Here is a 19275-nt window from a genome sequence, read left to right on the forward strand (position 1 = left end):
CCGAGCGTTGCAAAATCACAATCGACAAGTATGAGCGTAGCCATAGCTAGGCTAGGCTAGCTCATCATAGTCACTAGGCGCGCCATGGCAGCCCTAGCATCATGCCTAGGAGCTGTCGCAGCCCTAGCATAATGGCTAGGCACCATGGCTGGCTATCGCTAGAACCAGGCGCGCTAACACAGCCCTAGCATCATGCCTTGGTGCTATCGCAGCCCTAGCATGATGTTGGGCGCCATCGCAAGCCAGCAAGCCCATCGCAGGCCTATGCGCATCACTAGGCGCACCATGCGTGGCCTAGGGTGGCTGGGCGCCATCACAGCCCAGGCAGCATGACTAGGTGCACCATGCGTGCCCTAGGATGGCCTGATACTATAACAGTCCTAGCATAGTGCTGGGCGCATGTCAGGACCACACGCACCAAGCACAGCTAGTGCTAGGCACTGGCGCATGCGTGGTGCGTGGTGCCTGGGCGAGGCATATGCGTGCATGGTGCACAGTGCCGGGCTAATGCGTGTGGCTGTGCGAGAGTGTGTGCGAGGGGCTGGCAGGCTAGCAAGAAACGTCAAGCCAATCATGCGTCCCTCGCTAGCAGCACGCATGCTAGGCATTGTGTACGAGAGAGATGTGTGGTGCGCATGGTGTGGGAGTGCGGTGCGTGGCAAGGGGCCAGCATGCGTGGCTCGCTAGCAGCACGCATGCTGGGCCATGCGAGCAGCGACGATGCGTGGGATGCTGGCACCAGCGCCAGCACGCACCAGCACCAGCGCCAGCACGCACCAGCGCCAGCACGCACCAGCAAGCATCAGCGATGCTGCTGGGCTTGTGCTAGCATGCTGGGCTAGCTGGCACAACCAGCTGGCAGATGGGCAGCAGGCAAGGGTGAGGCGATTTATGAGGAGAGTGGGGACCAAGGCTTTGGGAAAGCCTTGGGGAGCAAGGCATTGGTCCCCCTACCTCTCCATGGTCCTCACCTAATACTCTCTCCCTCCTTGACACTTGTCAAATTGTGATTGCATTTGTTTATTGATTTATTTTAGAAATAAATTAATGAGCAAATAAAACATTCTCCCACATTGGTTGGGGAATGAGAATCAAGGGATCATTTCCCTATAAATACCAAGCTTGGTATTGGGATTTGATACAACCTTGAGTGGAATTAAAAAGGCAACTCTAAGAAAAGAGTAAACCTTTGATTCGTAAAACTCATAGTTATTTTGTCCGGGTCTTGACTAACCTTCAAGACTTAGGACGCTCGGGTCGGGTCGAGGGTATGATCCGTCAGAGTTCTCGTCTTTTCGGGATTTTGATGTAAGAGCTCTTTGGGAGCGAAGCACACGTCAAAGGTATAATTCTTGTCCTTAATCTTGTTTGATTAAGTTTATTATGTTTGTTTAATTGCTTTAATTAAGGGGCGGGTCTTGGTGGGTTTCCTTCCGCGTAGTGTCGGGTCACTACGAAACCCTACACATTTCCCCTATGCCCTCGGCCCTTTAAAAGGCTAGGAATTTTCACCTTTTAGGGTGTGTTAGGATTTGAATTCTAGACTGTTTGGGAGACTATAAATTAGAATTGAGTCTGTCATTACTTTTTTATAAGAAATTAATAGAGACTCGCCTATAAGTTTTAGGAAAACTCATAAACCTCGTTCATACCTTTCTCCCAAGTTGTATTCATGGGATAATTGACATGAATCATAAGTTTAACCATGCCCAAATTGGTCTACTAAACCAGAATTGAGTTTGGGAGCGAGGGTACTAGAAAAACGTTCTCTTTGAGAATCGCAATCATAGCCCTAGTGCGGCCTCTACTAGCTCTTCCTTTTTCACAATTTCATTACCAAAATAATATATGCAACGCGATTCCTAAAAACTTAAGTTAGTTGATTTTATTTACAAACATTAATCACAAAAGTCTACATTGCAACGAATGTCGTTATTCTTTTTTAATTAAATTCATGAAAAGAACAAGAAATAAAACAAGATTCACTTGGGCTTAAATGATAAAACAACAATTAATTATTCCAATTCTATTCTTTGGTTACCACAAGAATACTATGTGAATTAATTAAATAAAGTTAATTTAAAGTGATCAAACAACACTAATTAATTGATTAAAGTTATTTAAACAAGAAAGGAAAGGTGATTTAACTAAGTGCTCAGGAAACTAACTATTTTCCTTTGTTTGCTAGATCTTATTTTGGATGTTTATGGACCTTCCTTCTTCTTCGTAGATAGGAGAGTATTTGGGAAGATAGGGGAAAAGTAGCATGATAGCAAGAGTGTATGAGAGATTAGGGATTTAAGAGTTTAGGGTTTTTAATTCTGAATTTTTTGTTGTCTTTAGGGCTAACGAAGACCCCTATTAATAGTTGTAGGAATCAAGGTTTAAGATTTTAGAGCCGCGGCGTCAAGAGGCGTGCGCAACTCTCAAAGTCGCGCTGGAGTTCCGAGAGCAACTCGAAGACTTAAGCGCAGTTGCCGCGCGCAACTTTGAAAGATGCGCGCAGTGCGGTTTGCCTTATACGAAAACGCGTTTTTAAAAATTCCATAAACTTTTGATTACGAAGTCAGATTAAGACAAATAAGATATCATTAGAAAGCTCTGAATGTCTACTTTCCAATGCCTTTATATTAGGTTAAAATCTGTTATGGAGATATGGTTGTTTGAGTGTAAGGGTGTCGAATTTAGGGTCCGGTTTAGTATTTTGATGATAACTTCTTTGTTTTAACTTGGAATTGGGCTTATAATATACCGTTGGAAAGCTCTTTGAAATGGCTATCCATCTTTATAGGTCATGGATGGATAATAGGTATTAATTGTTCTGATTGGCTCGATTTTCAACAATGTAAGATCCATTTGATCCAATCACTGCATTTGACGCATTTAGGTCCGTAATTAATCAAGATCAAACATGTATGAACACGTTTTAGGCCTAATTAGTAATCAGACTAGGATCTAAGATAATTTGGTCTCAAATACGGGTTCTAAGTTACTTCATAATGCATTTTGGAGTCCATAACACTTCAACTTTGATCTAGCATGAAGAACGAGTTTTTGTAACATCATCGCACTTCCCGTCGGGATAGCAGGTCAAAAGTAGGTGTCTACATGTTCCAATGTCCTTGATATGAATACTTCTCAGATTGCGTCTCTTATCGAGAGCTCGGCATCGTGCCTGAGAAACATGAATGCCAAGTGAGTAATAGACCGCATGATCGGAATTGCCCACACTTATCTAGAGAAGATTCAAAAACAAGTCTCAAATGACAAAACAAAAAAAAAAAAAAACAAGTTCAAAAGTGAGAAACCTCATGCATACAAGTACCAAGGTTCAAATGCAAGGTTGCACACCTTGGGGGCTTATTTTGGGTCTTGAGCTTTTATGCCATCTATTTCAATCTTTAGCCTAATCCCGTTACAACCCTTAAGAGACCTCCTTGAGATGTAAATACACTTGTGCGAGGTTCGACTAGACTACGTTCGGCCTGATTCCTAATGGATACGTAGGCAACCTCACATTGGGGTGTGGCCCTAATAATTATTCATCACATATTCACGCATGATCATGTCAAGGGATCTCCAATGCTCATCCCTATCAATTTAGAGCTAGACTTGGGGGCTAGATCCCTACTTCATTAGCCTACCCAGCCTAAGAGTCACCATCATTTAGCTCTTCTCAAAATATTTTTCCATACCCTTAGCCTTTGAAGCTTAACCTTAGTACCACTCTCACACACATCACAAATACGTAGCCAAATAATCCTTCCCTTAGGAACCCTTTGTCGTGAAATCCTGATACAACTCTGAAGCACGCCTTGACATCTTAGAATCACTCATTATCATATTCATCATCATCATAAAGTATGAGGTACTTAGCCTCCGAGCCTAAGTTACCCAAAATATTTTCATTATCGGATCTTCAATTGAAATAGTCCTTGATACTATAATCCATGCGTAATAAGAATTCCTTGACCAATACATACACATGATTTGACTTATCCAACATGCATCATTACTCGGTTCATTCTTTTCCTTTAGGGGAAGTTTAAAAACTTCGTTTTTCACCAACACTTTACCTCTTTTATTTCACGTCTTTCTTTTTGGGAGAAAGTTGGTGCCCTCCACAAAAATGGCAAAAGTTGCACGAGAACAATCACAACACAATGCACACAAAAGTCATGCACATAGAGTTATATCGTGTTACCACATCAAGTCATATAACATCGAGTTGAGTTGAGTACATTGAGTCATACAAAATAAGTAAAGTACACCAAGTCTTGGGTCAACTTCAAGAAAACCACCAGCAAAGTCCTTTGGCAATATTTGATTTTACAGGATACACCTATTCATCGGAGCTTCCGTTCGCAGTCAATCGAACACTCTCACCATTTATCTTCCCTTCAAAGCTCTTTAGTTTAGAAAGGCGTGGACATTCCCTTCAAAGCTCTTTTGTTCTGCGACACGTGGCATTCCTTTCAAAGCTCTTTTATTCAGAGATGCGTGGACATTCCTTTCAAAGCCCTTTGTTCAGAATCGCGTGGACATTCCTTTAAAAGCTCTTTTGTTCAGAGACGCATGGACATTCTTTTCAAAAGCTCTTTGTTCAGAGACGCGTGAACATCATTTCAAAGCTCTTTGTTCAGAGACGCATGAACATTTCTTTTAAAGCTCTTTGTTCAAAGACACGTGAACATCTCTTTCAAATCTCTACGTTCAAAGATGCGTGGACATTTCTTTCAAAGATCTTTGTTTAGAGGACGCGTGGACACCTTTCAGATCAACACCGCTCCCTGAGAATGTGGAGGTTGTCAACGATAGCACTCCCTGAGAATGAGGAGGTTGCCAAAATAAGTTCAATTTGACAAGATGTCACCCACAGACATGTACTCGGCGGTGCCAAATACGCGTTTCTTCCCCTATAACTCCTTTACTTGTAGAATTGATGTTTTCTGCAAGTATCGACATTAAAAGAATGGTTTAGGATCGCAAAACGTCTTAGATCATTCTCCGTCCCTATCGACATACTTTGAATATTGTTTTTGAAACTTACGTTTCTCCAAATTCAATCAAAGTGAGGGCTTTTGTAGACACCTAAACGTGTCTCCCCAAACACCAAACCCAGTGATGAGTGACTTTCACGTTTTGATTGACGAGTTTGGCAAAGAGTTGAAGGGTCGCGTGAAGTTTTATTAAGCCTTGACCATGTTTCTAACCTTATCTAAAATGTTTTCAATCCAAATCATTCATTTCGTGTCTTTAAACCCAAAATCATTCATTTCGTGTCCTTAAAATCTTTCATTTCATGCCCAAATCATAAAAACGTCCAACCTGATTATTTTGGTCCATGATCCCAATCCAATTATTGTTTAGATGGAAAGGGCTTGAAAAGAGCTTTTCAATGATATATTATAAGCCCAAATCCGACTTAAAACGAATTAATTATGGCCAAAATATTAAACCAAGCCCAAACCGAGCCAAGGTCCACTTCGAGTACGACCCAATGATTATATGGAATCCAAATATTTTATTTAGGCCCTATATGATCATATTCCTAATCCTAAATCAGTTAGGACTTTCTAGAATCCTCTATAAGGTTCTATTCTATCATTTCCGAAAAGATAAAGATCAAAAAATTTCGAGATTAAATAAAAATTCTCATATTATAATCCTTATTCTATTCAAAATCGAAGACGTTCGGATATACTTTGCATGGACAACCTATCAGAAACTAAACTCCGCACAAACTGCACTATCCTTTAGAACCATTGCACATCGACAGGTCCAACGCGTCCTGTTAGCCCTGTCGCGTCGTGATAAAGGCCAACGCATCGTGACAAACTTATCGCGCCGCGATGGAGAAGTTCCATTTCGTTCAAAACTTCTGGCCTTTTTCTGATCGACTTGACTCCCTTTTTTCCTTATAAATAGAGGTCTTTTTCCCGGTTTTAAAAACAGCCATAATCATCAACCCTTATCAACAACCACCATCATAATCATCTATATACAACCCGAAATTCCTACTGTTTTTGGACTTAGCCTAAACACATCTTCGATTCATCCCAAATCTCCTTTGCGCGATTCAAATACTCCCAACCATACTCGACGTTGTCTTCGACCTCGGCGTGAAAGGTTGATATTTCTGAGGTTTGGTCCCAAATCTAAATTTCAATTGTAAATTAATTTAGTTAATTATTTACTTTATTGATTTTCGCTTTCTTGAAGTATACTAACGTGTGTATGGTTTTGATAGCAAGAAGGTCGAGGCATCAAAGTAAGTAATTTAATTACTTAATTATTCTTTTGATTTGGAATAAGAATCATGTTTAGGATAACGCTTTGATTTCTAGTATCATGTTAAGGATAATGTGTTGATTTTGTTATTAGTAACATGTTAGGATTGTTATTAATCTATTTAGTATCATGCCTAGGGTATTACTACTAACGATGTTTTAAGGATGTTTTTTATGTTGATGGTTGTTGTATTAATAATATGTTACTTGATTGTCAGTGATTTATCGTTATTGCTTGATCACGCCCTTTCTTGAAGGTTGAAAGGGAATTTGTAATTAAAATCACGCCTAATAGGATAAATAATAATTGGATTTAAGTTTAATATGATTTTAATTCAAGTGACCACCAATATTAGATTTGATTGTGCATTAATAATCAACTAACGTAGATTAAATGAGTTTAGGATTAATTTGATGTATGTATGTTAATCGAAAAGCATGCATGAATATCAATAAGAATAAGTAGAGGCATGTTTGGGTCGGGTTTGACCTTTTAAGGTTAAGTTCGTACCATCATCCCCGAACATCTAGTCATGGTTTTAGACCACTATGGAGTTAGCAATCTCTGTGATTGTGAATGGGGTGTAACCTTCATAATCCTAAACGGTTTACAAGTTCCTAAAACTTGTTGGAAACTCTTTTTCTCTTCCTTCTTTTCCTTGGAGCACCAGCATGCCTAAAAACATAACCCACATGTAGGGTGGAGGTGAAAAATGCCCTACAGACAGGCACTTGAAGCATGAAGAGCATGATAGGATATGTGCGGAGATTTATCTGTTATTGCTTTCATAGACTTTTATTTATATTTAGGTTATTGTTACGTTATTATTTGGCCTAAATTAATTAGTTTTGATTGTTTTGAATTGTTCGTTTTTATGGGTCATGATAGGTTCCAATTGGTGATTTGGTTTTAATTGGTTTTAATTTGGGTTTTAAAGTATTTTGGTTTAACCTATTTATTTATTGGTTTAAGACTTTCATTGTGTTACTTTGAAAAGCCTTAATCGTTGTCACGGTGGCGGTAACATTTTAGTTAATTTTTCAAATTAATGATTTTATTTATTTTATGGGTAAAAATGGTATTTTTTAAAAAGGAAATCTCCTAGGTATTACAGATTGCTAGTGGTATCATTGGGATTACTAGATTAGCAAAGTTAGAGCCTTTAGTTGTTGAAAATGACCAAAGGTCTCATATATATTTAAAAACTTCATTGCTTATTTAGAATCACACGTTTAGTGTTCTCCTTCTCGTTTTGATGCTTCTTTATATTACTTTCTTTTTTTTCTTTTTTTTTATGCGAAACCATGTTTCAATATGGAATAGAATGATGAGGAATATAACAAAATGGATAAGGATCCAAGAGGGGGAGGGTGAAGAAGAGGTTGAAAAAGGTAAAAATAGAATATGGCGGGGTGAAGGTAGCTATGGAGAGGTGGGTGGAGTAAAAGTAGATAATATTTATTTTGGGCAACTAAAAAATAAAGTTAATCAATCCTTAACACTGTATTAACATTTGTTAAAAAAAAATACATACATGTTGAAAATGAAATTAATATAAAAAAAAAAAAAAACAAAAGTAAAAATAATTTTAATTAATTGAAAGAGAAAAAAATATTTCACATTTGTGTACCAATCTAATTTCACAAAAAATATAAAACGATATAAAAATAAAAATATATGAGGAAAAAAATTAAAAATATATGAGGTAAAAAAAGTTGTTCAAATTTGAAATACTGAATATCAAATACTTCATAATTGATTATTAATATGTTTCTTAATTCTCACTTGTTACTTTGAGTTCCTATATGACAATTTAACACCTAATTATTATTGGTCTGCTTATGCCAAAAAAAATTGGATGAAAATTATTTGGTTTGTCATATTTTGGGAAGGAACAAAGACGAAGCACTGTTAGGGCCCAATAAAGCCAAGGCCTATGTCACATTCATTGGCCCAATTATATTACGTGTATGTAAAAATAAATTACAACAGACAACACTAACATTCAATGGATTTCAGATATTTTATACATATATGTATGTTTTTGGTTAAAGGAAAAACAAGTTAATCAACTCTTGATAAACATATGATGTTTTAAGTGGTTATATTTGTCTTTTCATCTACAAGTTGGCGGAAAATTTTATAATTTGCAAGTTACCACTCCAAATTCGTCAGATTTTCGTTGTTATTGTTGAAGTACTCTTCCATTCTCTATCCTCCATCACTGTAATTTAAATAGTTTCAGTGGAGGAATTAAAGCTCATGAGTACTTTCATTAGAAGAGGATGGAAAACTCTTCCCCTTGGGTTTAATTGTTTAACCATACCCTTTATTTCTCCAATTTTATTTTTATTAATTTTCTTTTTAAGTCAATAGCAAAGCTGCTGGAAAATGGTGGAAGAAATTGTCACTTTCAATAAAGGAGCTTCAATGGAGGAGTTTCGATGGAGATGCTTCAATGGAGGAGGAAATTAAAACCGTTGTATATTAAAACAATATCACACAAAAAACGAGGCAAATATTTACAAAGCTGCCATTTAATAACAACGACTCTTGTTTATCAAAATGATTAACTAGGACACCCCCGTTTTGTTAGGTCTATGGTTTTCCTCTTTATTATTTCCTTGTAACTTTGACCTCCTTTGTTTTTTCATAAAAATGTCAGCTTACCATATTACTATCAAGCTAAGGTCAATTTACCAAAGGTGTTATCACTTCAAATTGAAAAGAATATTAAGTTTGGAGACAGAGGATTGTAGCTATATATCATCAGCATATTACTTTTATTAGGAGAGAAAACTAATGTGTTATGTGTAACTACAGATAAACGTAAACTTACGAAATATCAATTTAGATTGATTTCTAGAATGCCTTAATGATAATATTTAAATATCAACAAAATTTGCAAAATCTTGATTCACCTCAAGCGACTAAGTGATCATCAACAACTTTAGAAACACGGGTACTTAAGTAGATCGCTCAATTAACACCTTCAAAAGATTTCTAGCATAACAATTTTATCAACTCAATATACCTCATAATTCATTTAAGAGATAGAAAACTAAAATGTTATACATAATTAGAGAGAAAAGTAAACTTATGAATTAATGATTTAGGTGGTTTTCTAAGAAAAATTCATGACAACATCATTAACATCATCTTGGTAAAGCTAGAGAAAAAAAATTTACGGGAGCTTGATTCAACCTAAGCGACTAAGTAATCATTAACAACTTTCAGGAAAGGATAATACTCAAGTAGACTACACGATCAACAACTTCAAAAGAACTCCATGCCAATTTTATCAGCTCAATTTACCTTAGCATTTGATTAGGAGAGGGAAAACAAAAGTGTTATGCTTAAATATAGTGAAAAGTAAACTTACAAATTATTGATTTAAAACGATTTTAAAATAAATTCACAAGAACGCCATTAACGACAATATGGTCAAGCTTGAGAAAATTTGCAAAAGCTTAATTCAACACAAATCATCAACTTTACAAATGCAACAAGACCTTCAAACATCACGTAGACAACTCAATCAATCCCATAAAAAAGAACTTCATAACAGCTATATTGTGTGTGAGAGAGTGAGATGTTTGGGTTTTCGATGTGAATGATAGACGAATATGTAAAGAGTGAGACAAAGTGTATTTTAGATCCCTAAATCTACAATTGATTTTTGGTGGGAAAAAGTATTACCTTTAGCTTTCAGGGAAGAATTCATTTATGTAACAAAATGACATTATTGCTTCCGCTTGCATAAGGTAAAGTTTGAAAATTCATTGATTTAGACTGTAGTATGTAAATAATAATCCCAAATTATAAATTCAAAAGTTACATGTTATAATAATTTGTATGTAGAGGATTGCGTACTATATATACCAGTGTAAATAACAAAAGTAAGTATCTCGCTTTTTTTTTCCCTCTTCTCCCACTTTAACTTTGATTTGCTTATGTAAATATCGTAGGTGTATATAATACAATTGTGCATAAACACTATATGTTCTGCATGCAACTTTGCTCTCTTACTTTTATGTACAAACATATCACCTATGGGCAATGGTCTCCTAAGGGTTATGTGTTTGTCTTTCCATCCTCTATCTCCCAAGAAATACCTCGGTTTGCATGCTAAAAAATATCTCAATTTACGTGTCAAGAAAATTGATCAATAATGATTTTAGGCTCAATTTTATCGTTAAGGGTCCAATTTGTGGCACAATACTATTTTAAAATGTCTCAATTTGCATGCCGAGAAACGCATTAGATTGTGTGCCTCGATATTCATGCGGAAAAAATGATTTGCTAACATTTTGAAGTATAGTTTTACATCTCTTAAGGAACAAATTTCAGGTCAAATTTAGCAAAAACTTACCAAAGACACCTCGATATGCGTGCTTATGTTTTCAACCAGGGTAAATTGCTCAATTAAGGTTTTTTTATTTCATTTACGTTTGTAAGGGTCATTTTTGAGAACAAAATTGGCAAAAAATATCATAAACATGAGTTTGCATGCCAATTAAAAACCCTAGATTTGCATGTCATGGATTGAATATGGGTTAAATAAGGTTAATCTAGGGTTATTATCTAGGTTAGTTAAAGGCTAATGAAGGGTTAATAAAATAAAATAAAAAGACAATGTAGTTGGTTGTTTCGTTAATCACATGCGTGCATCATGCGGTGCGCCTCAATGAATAGTTAGTTGTGTTTCGACTGTTAGTCAAAGTTGCGAGTAATGGGTGTACCTACCCAAGCTATTATTCAAGGCATCGATGCCAATTTGGCTTTTTTAATGTTGGCTGGTACTCACATGAATCTACAATCTCCTGGAACTTAGAATGCAATCTCCTTTTGACTAGCGCTATACCAAGTCTTATCCTTAAAATAAAGATCCAAGATCAGGACCAATTCATCTTGCATACAACGGACGACTTACATTAAATAATTATAAAACGAGCTTTATTTTCCACCCTTGGTTACTAAAAAGAAGATAAAAGTGTCACGAATAGGGTAACTTTTATGTTACCGATGATAGGGAATTTTTATTTTGCCATAACTTAAAACTTAACAACCATAATTATAACAGAATTTTCTATAACATTAACATAAATTGGTAGAAATTTTTATAAATATCTTCAATATGATGAAACTTTCAACCATAAATTTATGAAAAATTGATATAACTTAAACAGAAATTAGCACAACTTTTATTAAAATTTTCATTATAATGAATTTTCAACCATAAAAATCGAAAATTGGCCGATTTTACAAAAAATTAATGTTAGCCCACCTTAATGAAGAAATTTTGTATCAGCGTAGGATGAGCTTGATCTCTTTTGTAGAGAAATTGATTTGTTTCAATTCCTTGATTAAATACTAGTTTTAAGGGTAATTCTAGGGTACAATTGTAATTTAACATTAAAAAAATCAATAAATTCTAAATCTCCATTGCATATGATTTTAAGGATTGTGGTTTGTTCAAAAAAAAAAAGAATAAAAAGAAGAGATTATGGTTTGTAATTAGCGGTGCGCCTCAGCCATTCACCGTGAGCGGACTCCTAATCCTAGCATAAATTTGGACATAACTTCACTTTACACAAACAAAACTTTAACTAAATAAAGACTATACTAATTTACAATAACACTATATCTAACATAAACTATACCATATTCACAATTTTTTATGTTTGAAAATTTTAGAGAACATATATACTCCGTATTACTTCTAATACTTTCTAGCGCATATTTTTGAAAGGAATGTTGTCCTTTCAATAAGTGTATTATTCCGACAGAGGGTTCAGAATTATTAGAAACCTAATTCTTCAATGAGGTCAAGTGATCGGAATGCCTAGGTGGAGGCCGCTTCTAATCAGTAATATTAATGCATAATTAATATTACGGCTTAATCTTGACTGAACCCTTCGGGTCGCACCCCAATCAAATAACCGATCCGAGATGACGAATCAATCCGAAGGATTAGATGAGTCATTAGAGTATTACGAACAAAGACGTGGATGTTGAGCTTAGAGCGTCAAAATCGAGCGTCGCAAGTCGAGTTGATTTTAGAATTTGACGAGACGAGAAATCAAACAAGCGATTAGTTCGAGCTAAGATGTAGCCTCTCATTGGCCTAGCCATGCAAGTGCTAGGCTAGCCCAGACCACGCACCATGCCGAGCTTGCTAACAGCACATGCATGCTAGCATCGCATGCTAGCCAGCTAGTGTGGCATGGCCAGTATCGCTGGTGCGCTAGGTGTGCTAGCATGCTAGGGCGTCGCACATAGTAGCCCTGCCGCAAGCATCACAAGGTCAGCAGCACGCAAGTGCTTGCTGGGCCTTGCCACCACAAGCATCGCAGGCAGCATGCATGCGCTGTGGTTATACGTGCTTGCTAGTACAACAACAATAGCCCGCATGCGTGGCCTGCTTGCTGTGCGCATGCGGGTGCAAGCTGGCTGGGCTGTGCGTGCTAGTGTAGCAGCACCAAGAAGCAGCATCGCAGCATCGCTGGCTGTGTGCTGGCTGGCTGGGCTGCCCAGCCTTGGCGCGAGGCGCCATTTGGCAGCCTTAGCAGCCAAGGCAGGCTGCCAACCAGCCAAGTGGCGTGGTCAACCCGGTTAAGGGAGGGAACCATTTGCTTGGTGCTTGGCTTGGGGAGCAAGGTGTTTTGCTCCCCCCCTTTGGTGGTCCTCACCAACCTTCTCCCTCCATGTGACACTTGGAGCTTGTTGATTGCCTTGCATTTTATTTTGTTTTTTTATTAAAATAAAATTGAGGAAAAAATCATATCTCCCACATTGATAGGAGAAAGGAGATCAAGTCTCATTTCCCTATAAATACCCAAGTTTTGGGTTAAATCACTTGAGTTGAACTCAATAAGGCATCTCATCATTAGTGAGAAAACCTTTAAGTTCGTAATACTCTAGTTTTATTTTGGTCAAGTCCCAACTAACCTTCGGGATTAAGACCGCTCGGGTCGGGTCGAGGGTGCTAGCCGTAGGAGGCCTTCGCACTTGCGAGGTTAAGCTTTCAAGTAAGAGCTCGTGAAACGAGCGAAGCACGGGTCCAGGATAAGATTGTCTTTTCTCTTCTCTCTTATGTTGTTAATTATGTGATTGCATGTTTAGTTGCTTTAATTAGTGGGTGGGTCTTGGGCTGATTTCTCTTCCGTGTAGTGTCGGACACTATGAAACCCAACAGCAGTATCGGAGTCGTGCTCATTTTAATTATTGTAACTAATAATCAATTGAGGTGATTTAAAATGGATTTAAATTCTGGTTTTGCTCTCTAATTAGATTAGAAGATTGTTTTAATTAGTTTTAATCTCGTATTTATAATAATTTTGGCCAACAAACCCAGATTTCGACTCAAAAATAGTGATTTTTGGGTAGAATCGATGTTCTAAATCGTTTTTGACCACTGTCCATAAGCCAAAATCCACCCAGAAACATGTTTTTCGAGGGGTTTTTCGTTTTTGACGAAAAATTTTAAATCTTTAAACCTTGATTAATTATGGGATGTTAAAAGTAGATTATATGTATGGTTGCATCACTAATCTACTGTAATTATAAACCTTATTAAGCATGTTTATGAGTCATAATTGGTGCTTAATTTGGTGAGTTCATTTTTCACATAAACTTGAAATTTCACATTTTTGCAAATAAATTGCTTCAAGTGTCAATGTTTATGGTGAATTTGTAATTTTGAAGTCCCTTAAAATATCAAAAATCCAATCTTTAATTGTTTATTTGGTTGGAACTTTGCTTGCTAAATTCCATGTTGAACTAATTTTTGAATTTAGTCATTTTGGTTGATTAAAGTCCTAAAAGTTCACAACTTGTGATTGAAATATAATTTTCATATTGGAAGATGTAATTTTTCAATGTTACACAAGTTAATGTTGGAAATTTTTCATTAGATGAATGGGTTTGTTTTTCCAACCTCTTTAATTTTGTCAAATCTCATTATTAATTTAGAATGGTTAAATTAATTATGAGTATAGCCCTTCAATTTTGTAGCATCAAGATTAATTTAAATTAATTTAAAGAAAGGTTCTTGAATTAATCTTGATTTGTGCACTAAAATTGAATTTATTTAAGTTAGACTTGTTATATTTTCATTCTTGCTCAATGTTGATTCTAAAATTAATTTAGATTCAATTGTATGTCACACATATATCGGGATTAAAATCCCGAGATAAAAGCACACAAATTGAGGCAAAATCGCCCATGCGCCACCTACGGCAAGCCGGGCTGCTCACGTAGCCCACATGTGGCTGCCTAGATGCGCATGGAGGTGCTCACGCCTCGAGATGCTGCTGCTGTGTGGCGGGCTGGGTGCACACTATGTGTGTGCTTGATGCGTGTGCTGTGTGGCTGCTGGAAGGTGCCCCCCAAGTGCTGCTGGGCAGCAAGGCATGCGAGCCCCAGCAAGCCCAGCCACACGGTGCCAGCGCTAGCATGCATGCAAGCATGCTGTGATGCTGCTGGTGCCAACAAGCGTAGCGTGCTCTGCTAGGCAGGCATGCCAGCACGCACAACCATGGCCTTGGTGCCTAGCAAGCCTAGCCCCATGGCTTGGATGCTAGGCACTTGGGCATTTGGTGGGCTAATTTTTGCGATAGTTCGTCCGATTTTAATTATTTTATTTAATTATTTTAACGAGGCTAGGCCTCGGTTCCTCCGGCACTTGCAAAATATGGGTTACCGACTTGATTAATTGGATTAATTAAGTTGGATGCGGAATTTAGTGGGAGCTTCGTTGATTACTTAAACTAATTGCATCTTAATCACATAAAATGTTAAACAACTTTGACTAGTTTTAATTAGGCGCGTTAATCGGATTAACCACCTAAGTTAGTTACTAGTTTGCGCGTGTTATGCATTGTTACTTGTTTTTCGTTATAAAATGCATGGGTCATTCACAAATAGTGAATAGATGAATGGAATGTATATTGTTTTACAGGTTTTGTGAAAATGGCAACTAGTGGGGCCCGATTAGGATAGTAAATTCGGACTGCAATCCGTAATGTCTTTTTGTAAATCTAAATACGGTCACTAGGAAAAAAATACAAATGGGCACCAGTTCAAAACCCCCATTTAGCACCGGTTTTGAACCGGTCCTAATTTGAGGGATGCCAAAAACCAAAAGATTTCGTACCGGTTCAAAATCGGTGTGAAAACTTAGATTTCGTACCGGTTCTTGCTGTGAACCGATGCGAAAAATAGCCCGAAAATATAAAAAAAAAAAACTTTTAGCACCGGTTCTCTTTCAAAACCGGTGCCAAAAATGCCCTTAAAAAATGAAAAATAAAACTTTTTTTTGCAGTTTTTTCATTTTAATTGATATAGAAACACTAACTTATATATAAAGTTACATATTTTCATTAAAAAAAGTTGTAATATTACAATTTTTGTCCAAAAAAATAAAATAAAATAAAATACAAGGTCACACACAAAGTAGAAGTCTACAAGGTCACTCACTGGCAACTGGTATGCACACATCCTTTGCAGCATTTAAGACCTGAAATAAAACATGCCTCAGGGTCTGCTAGTGCTTCTGGATAAGACTCATGCTGGTCCACTGTGCATAGTTACACACATGTAAAGTTGAGAGCAGCTTCATGTTGCTTCAACATTGCTGCAATCGAAGCATAGCCATCACGATGGGATAAAACGTAGTACCTAGCACTCTGCTCAGCAGCATGACTGGCTGTCTTGAACCACCAATAAATACCAAACAGCTGCACACCAAACAAAAGTCTTGACTTGAGTAATAAAAGAAACTGTAGATAGCACATTGAAATCACAAATGCCCATAAAGCAGGGCCTAAAACATTGCTTCCTCACCTTTGCAGCAATAAGGAAGTCTTCAACAGCTAGGTTGGCCATGGCAAGTACACGATCTACATGATCAATCAGAACCTTAGAATACCAATTAAGGAAAAATCTACGATAAAACCTGATATACTCACCACCATCACGAAAAAAACCTGTCTTGTGTGGCCAAGAATTATAAGAACCTGAATTATTAGGTGCTCTGCCCCAAGACACAACTCCCACCACTTCAGCTGCCTTCTGAAGACTCTTCATTAGAAATTTGTCATAACACTGCAGAAGGCAAGTTTTGATGCATGACAAAAGTTTCTTCAGTATATCACATGCTTAGTATTATCCTTTTTAAGAATATCCTAGCAGCAACTCCTTTTGCGTTGTGAATTGTATCATCCTATTTCTTTTGCGTTGTTAAAACAGTAATTCATGCATCATACACCTTCCTTTTGTCGTGCAGCAGGTATTGTGGCTCTAGTTCATTAATTAGATAGGGCCTAAAACATTTGAGTGCATGAAAGAAGCCTGAGCTGAAGTAGGCATGTTATTTAGCAAGCATATTTCATACATGCTCTTACCGCATTATAATGCAACTACTGTACCCATCCCATACTGATACAAGGAAATGCTATGAGGTAATAAAATTGGGGAAATCCTAAAGCAATTTGTGTTGATTGGCATGGAAGGCTCACATGGTTGTCAAATTAGTGCATGTCTACTTTTAAACAAGTGATTTTCTTCAATAAATTGTTAGTCATGATTGGTAGTGGAAAAACACACACATCCATATCAGACAATCCATGCAAGTTTCACCTCATATTCATTAATAATCATTATCATTCCCTATGTCCTAATCATAAGCCATCCAAAGTTCCAACGACATATATGAATATATAAGTAAATAAATAGATAGATCCTAATTAACAAAAAGCAATTAAGAAAATGAATTCATGGAAATTTGATTGGAGGGAGTCCTAAAGAATTATGGAAAATTTATAACTTACTTCCTTAAAGCTGCATATGCCTCAACTTTTTCAAGAGGATCGCCAGCCGAGTAGAAAGCAATAAGACAATCACACAAAGGCCAGCTGCAAAAGATTATTTGTCACTAACAAAATCAAAGAAAAAAGCTAGTGTCCCAAGAATGTGACAGCAGTACACAGTAAGAAAAAGGGGGGGGGGGGAGCACAATAGGAACAATATAATGAGTTTGTCAGAAAAATTAATTCTGAACACAAGAATCATGTATTGCTGATTTGTTGAATCAATCTTGTCATGCAAAATATTGTAAATAATTACAGAGTTTTAAAAATTGTATACTTCTAGAAATTTGAAATTGGAAAATTAAGAAATGAAATTACAAAAAGCTACACATTCCCTTGGATAAGCAGAGAATTATACAAGCACGAGGCATCAAGTACCTAACCACAGATTAAAATAAACAATAATCTTGAAATTTTTAAAAAATGGAAAGAAAAAAAATTCATAGAAGAATAATATAATACTTACCAAAATAAATCCTTTCTCCATGAACAAATGCACTTATTTTAAAACTATGACCCAACTCACCCAAGGAACATACAAACTTACATAGTAAAAGCTTCAGAAATATTGAGTCCATGTCTCCTAGCCACATAGTTGTAAAAAACAACTTCCAAGTATTATTTTAAAAAAAAGGAAATATTCAAAAAAATTATGAGCTATTAGTATAAGTAACCAATGAAAGAGTATTAAATCAGAGATACTTGTGCAATCGCAAGGTCCATAGCTCTGAATTCCAATTATAATGACATATTTTCATTCATACACTAACAATATACAAAGAGAAGACATTGTATAAAAGCCTAAATTTAAAAATTAGTCTTTCTACATTCATTAGGTTAAGTATAAAATGTAAGCAACTCACCAGAACATCAAACATCAGAATTCATTTGATTCAAACCACAAATAAAACTGACAACCAAGCAACCACGAAACCACCACCGCAACCACCACACCCACCACCGCACCCACGAAACCACCACCGCAACCCCTATCTATCTCTAATTCCCCCAAAATTCCACAAACAGCCTCGAGAAATCAGGAAACCCTTAATTTCTTCCAATTAACCTAAATTGGCAAAAATCACTCAAACATAGAACAAATTCACGAGTAAATCCATTAAAAATCAATCCAATAACACATGAATAACACAGCCAGATTCGACAACCCTAAAACAACAACAACAAAATCAACCAACAATTCATCAATCGCAACGAAGATCAAAATTAAGAACAACAAAAAAAACAAAATCCAAACCACAAGGAAGCGAAATCGAAGCAAACTAGGAGCAGTAAGTCGTTCAAGGCCGATTTCTTTAATAGAAACCATAGTTTGACGAGTGCCGAATTCTTCATGAACAGCATCACCGAATTTAGGCTAAGAACGATGTTCAATCTAGGTCTTCATCTTCGTCTACTTCCCGTTTTCTTTGTTGATTAGGGTTTGTTTGAGGAGAGAGAGGCAGATGAGAGAGGAGGAGAGATCGAGGAAAGAGAAATTCAGAAAGAAGACAGAAAAAGAAATTAAAGAAAGAAGATAAAAATGGCCGGGTTTGTTTTTTTATTTTTTACAATAGCTTTCGCACCGGTTCGAACAGTCTCGCCCTCATTTCCGCCTATTTTTTTCGCACTGGTTTTTAAAAACCGGTGCGCATTTTGCGGTGCCTATTTCATTTTTTCTACTAGTGGGTCTGCGTACCGTTGCTTATTTTTGTACCTTAATATTTAGATTAATCCTAGTCGTAGTAACTAGTAATTGCATATTTGGCGGAGATGTCTCAAAGACGGAGTTTCTAAGAAGACGAGTCAAGAGGATGCATCGAAGACCCTTGAAGATTTGAAGACTCAAGGGGCCATGCTAGTTGCCAAATGCAACTTTTACTTTTTTTCTATATATATATATAATTATGTTTATATATGATTGAATGGTATGATAGATGCATGTTTAGGATTTCAAATATTGCGATGATTAATTAAGTTCACTTAAATCAACCAACATAGAAACCCTAGGTCCCTATAATATTGAGCCAAATTTTTCATTCCAAGAACAACACTTACCGAACTAATGCGCGTAGTGATGGGCTACGCCAAAGCGAGGCATCACTACTTCCCTAGG

At 36.8% G+C, this 19275-nt stretch overlaps 1 protein-coding gene across 9 annotated transcripts; it reads right to left on the minus strand.

Annotated features, from left to right (window-relative positions):
- Positions 1 to 15660: 15660 nt before the first annotated feature.
- On the minus strand, positions 15661 to 18828 carry LOC110684850 (beta-amylase 2, chloroplastic-like). 9 transcript variants are annotated; one of them, XM_021861291.1, is made up of 4 exons: positions 17124 to 18827; positions 16311 to 16398; positions 16138 to 16193; positions 15661 to 16031 (listed from the first exon to the last, which is right to left on the minus strand). In XM_021861291.1, exons 2-4 carry the CDS (start codon positions 16378 to 16380, stop codon positions 15882 to 15884), a joined length of 276 nt encoding a protein of 91 aa, XP_021716983.1. In that variant the 5' UTR covers positions 16381 to 16398; positions 17124 to 18827; the 3' UTR covers positions 15661 to 15881. The 9 variants fall into 9 exon arrangements, with proteins under 9 accessions (XP_021716983.1, XP_021716979.1, XP_021716982.1 ...); XM_021861287.1 differs by having other exon boundaries at positions 16138 to 16398; positions 17124 to 17207; positions 18026 to 18825; XM_021861290.1 differs by having other exon boundaries at positions 16311 to 18828.
- Positions 18829 to 19275: the final 447 nt, after the last annotated feature.

The sequence above is a fragment of the Chenopodium quinoa genome, unplaced genomic scaffold, assembly GCF_001683475.1.
Source record: "Chenopodium quinoa cultivar QQ74 unplaced genomic scaffold, ASM168347v1, whole genome shotgun sequence".
Classification (NCBI taxonomy): Eukaryota; Viridiplantae; Streptophyta; class Magnoliopsida; order Caryophyllales; family Amaranthaceae; genus Chenopodium; species Chenopodium quinoa.

What these genes read in the sequence shown, in the direction of transcription:
- LOC110684850 (XM_021861288.1), bottom strand. Translation starts at nt 16,380, where the DNA reads ATGAAGAGTCTTCAGAAGGCAGCTGAAGTGGTGGGAGTTGTGTCTTGG. An exon ending in ACTTCCTTATTGCTGCAAAG is followed by an intron (nt 16,032 to 16,137) that starts GTGAGGAAGCAA and finishes TTTGGTGTGCAG; the next exon opens with CTGTTTGGTATTTATTGGTG.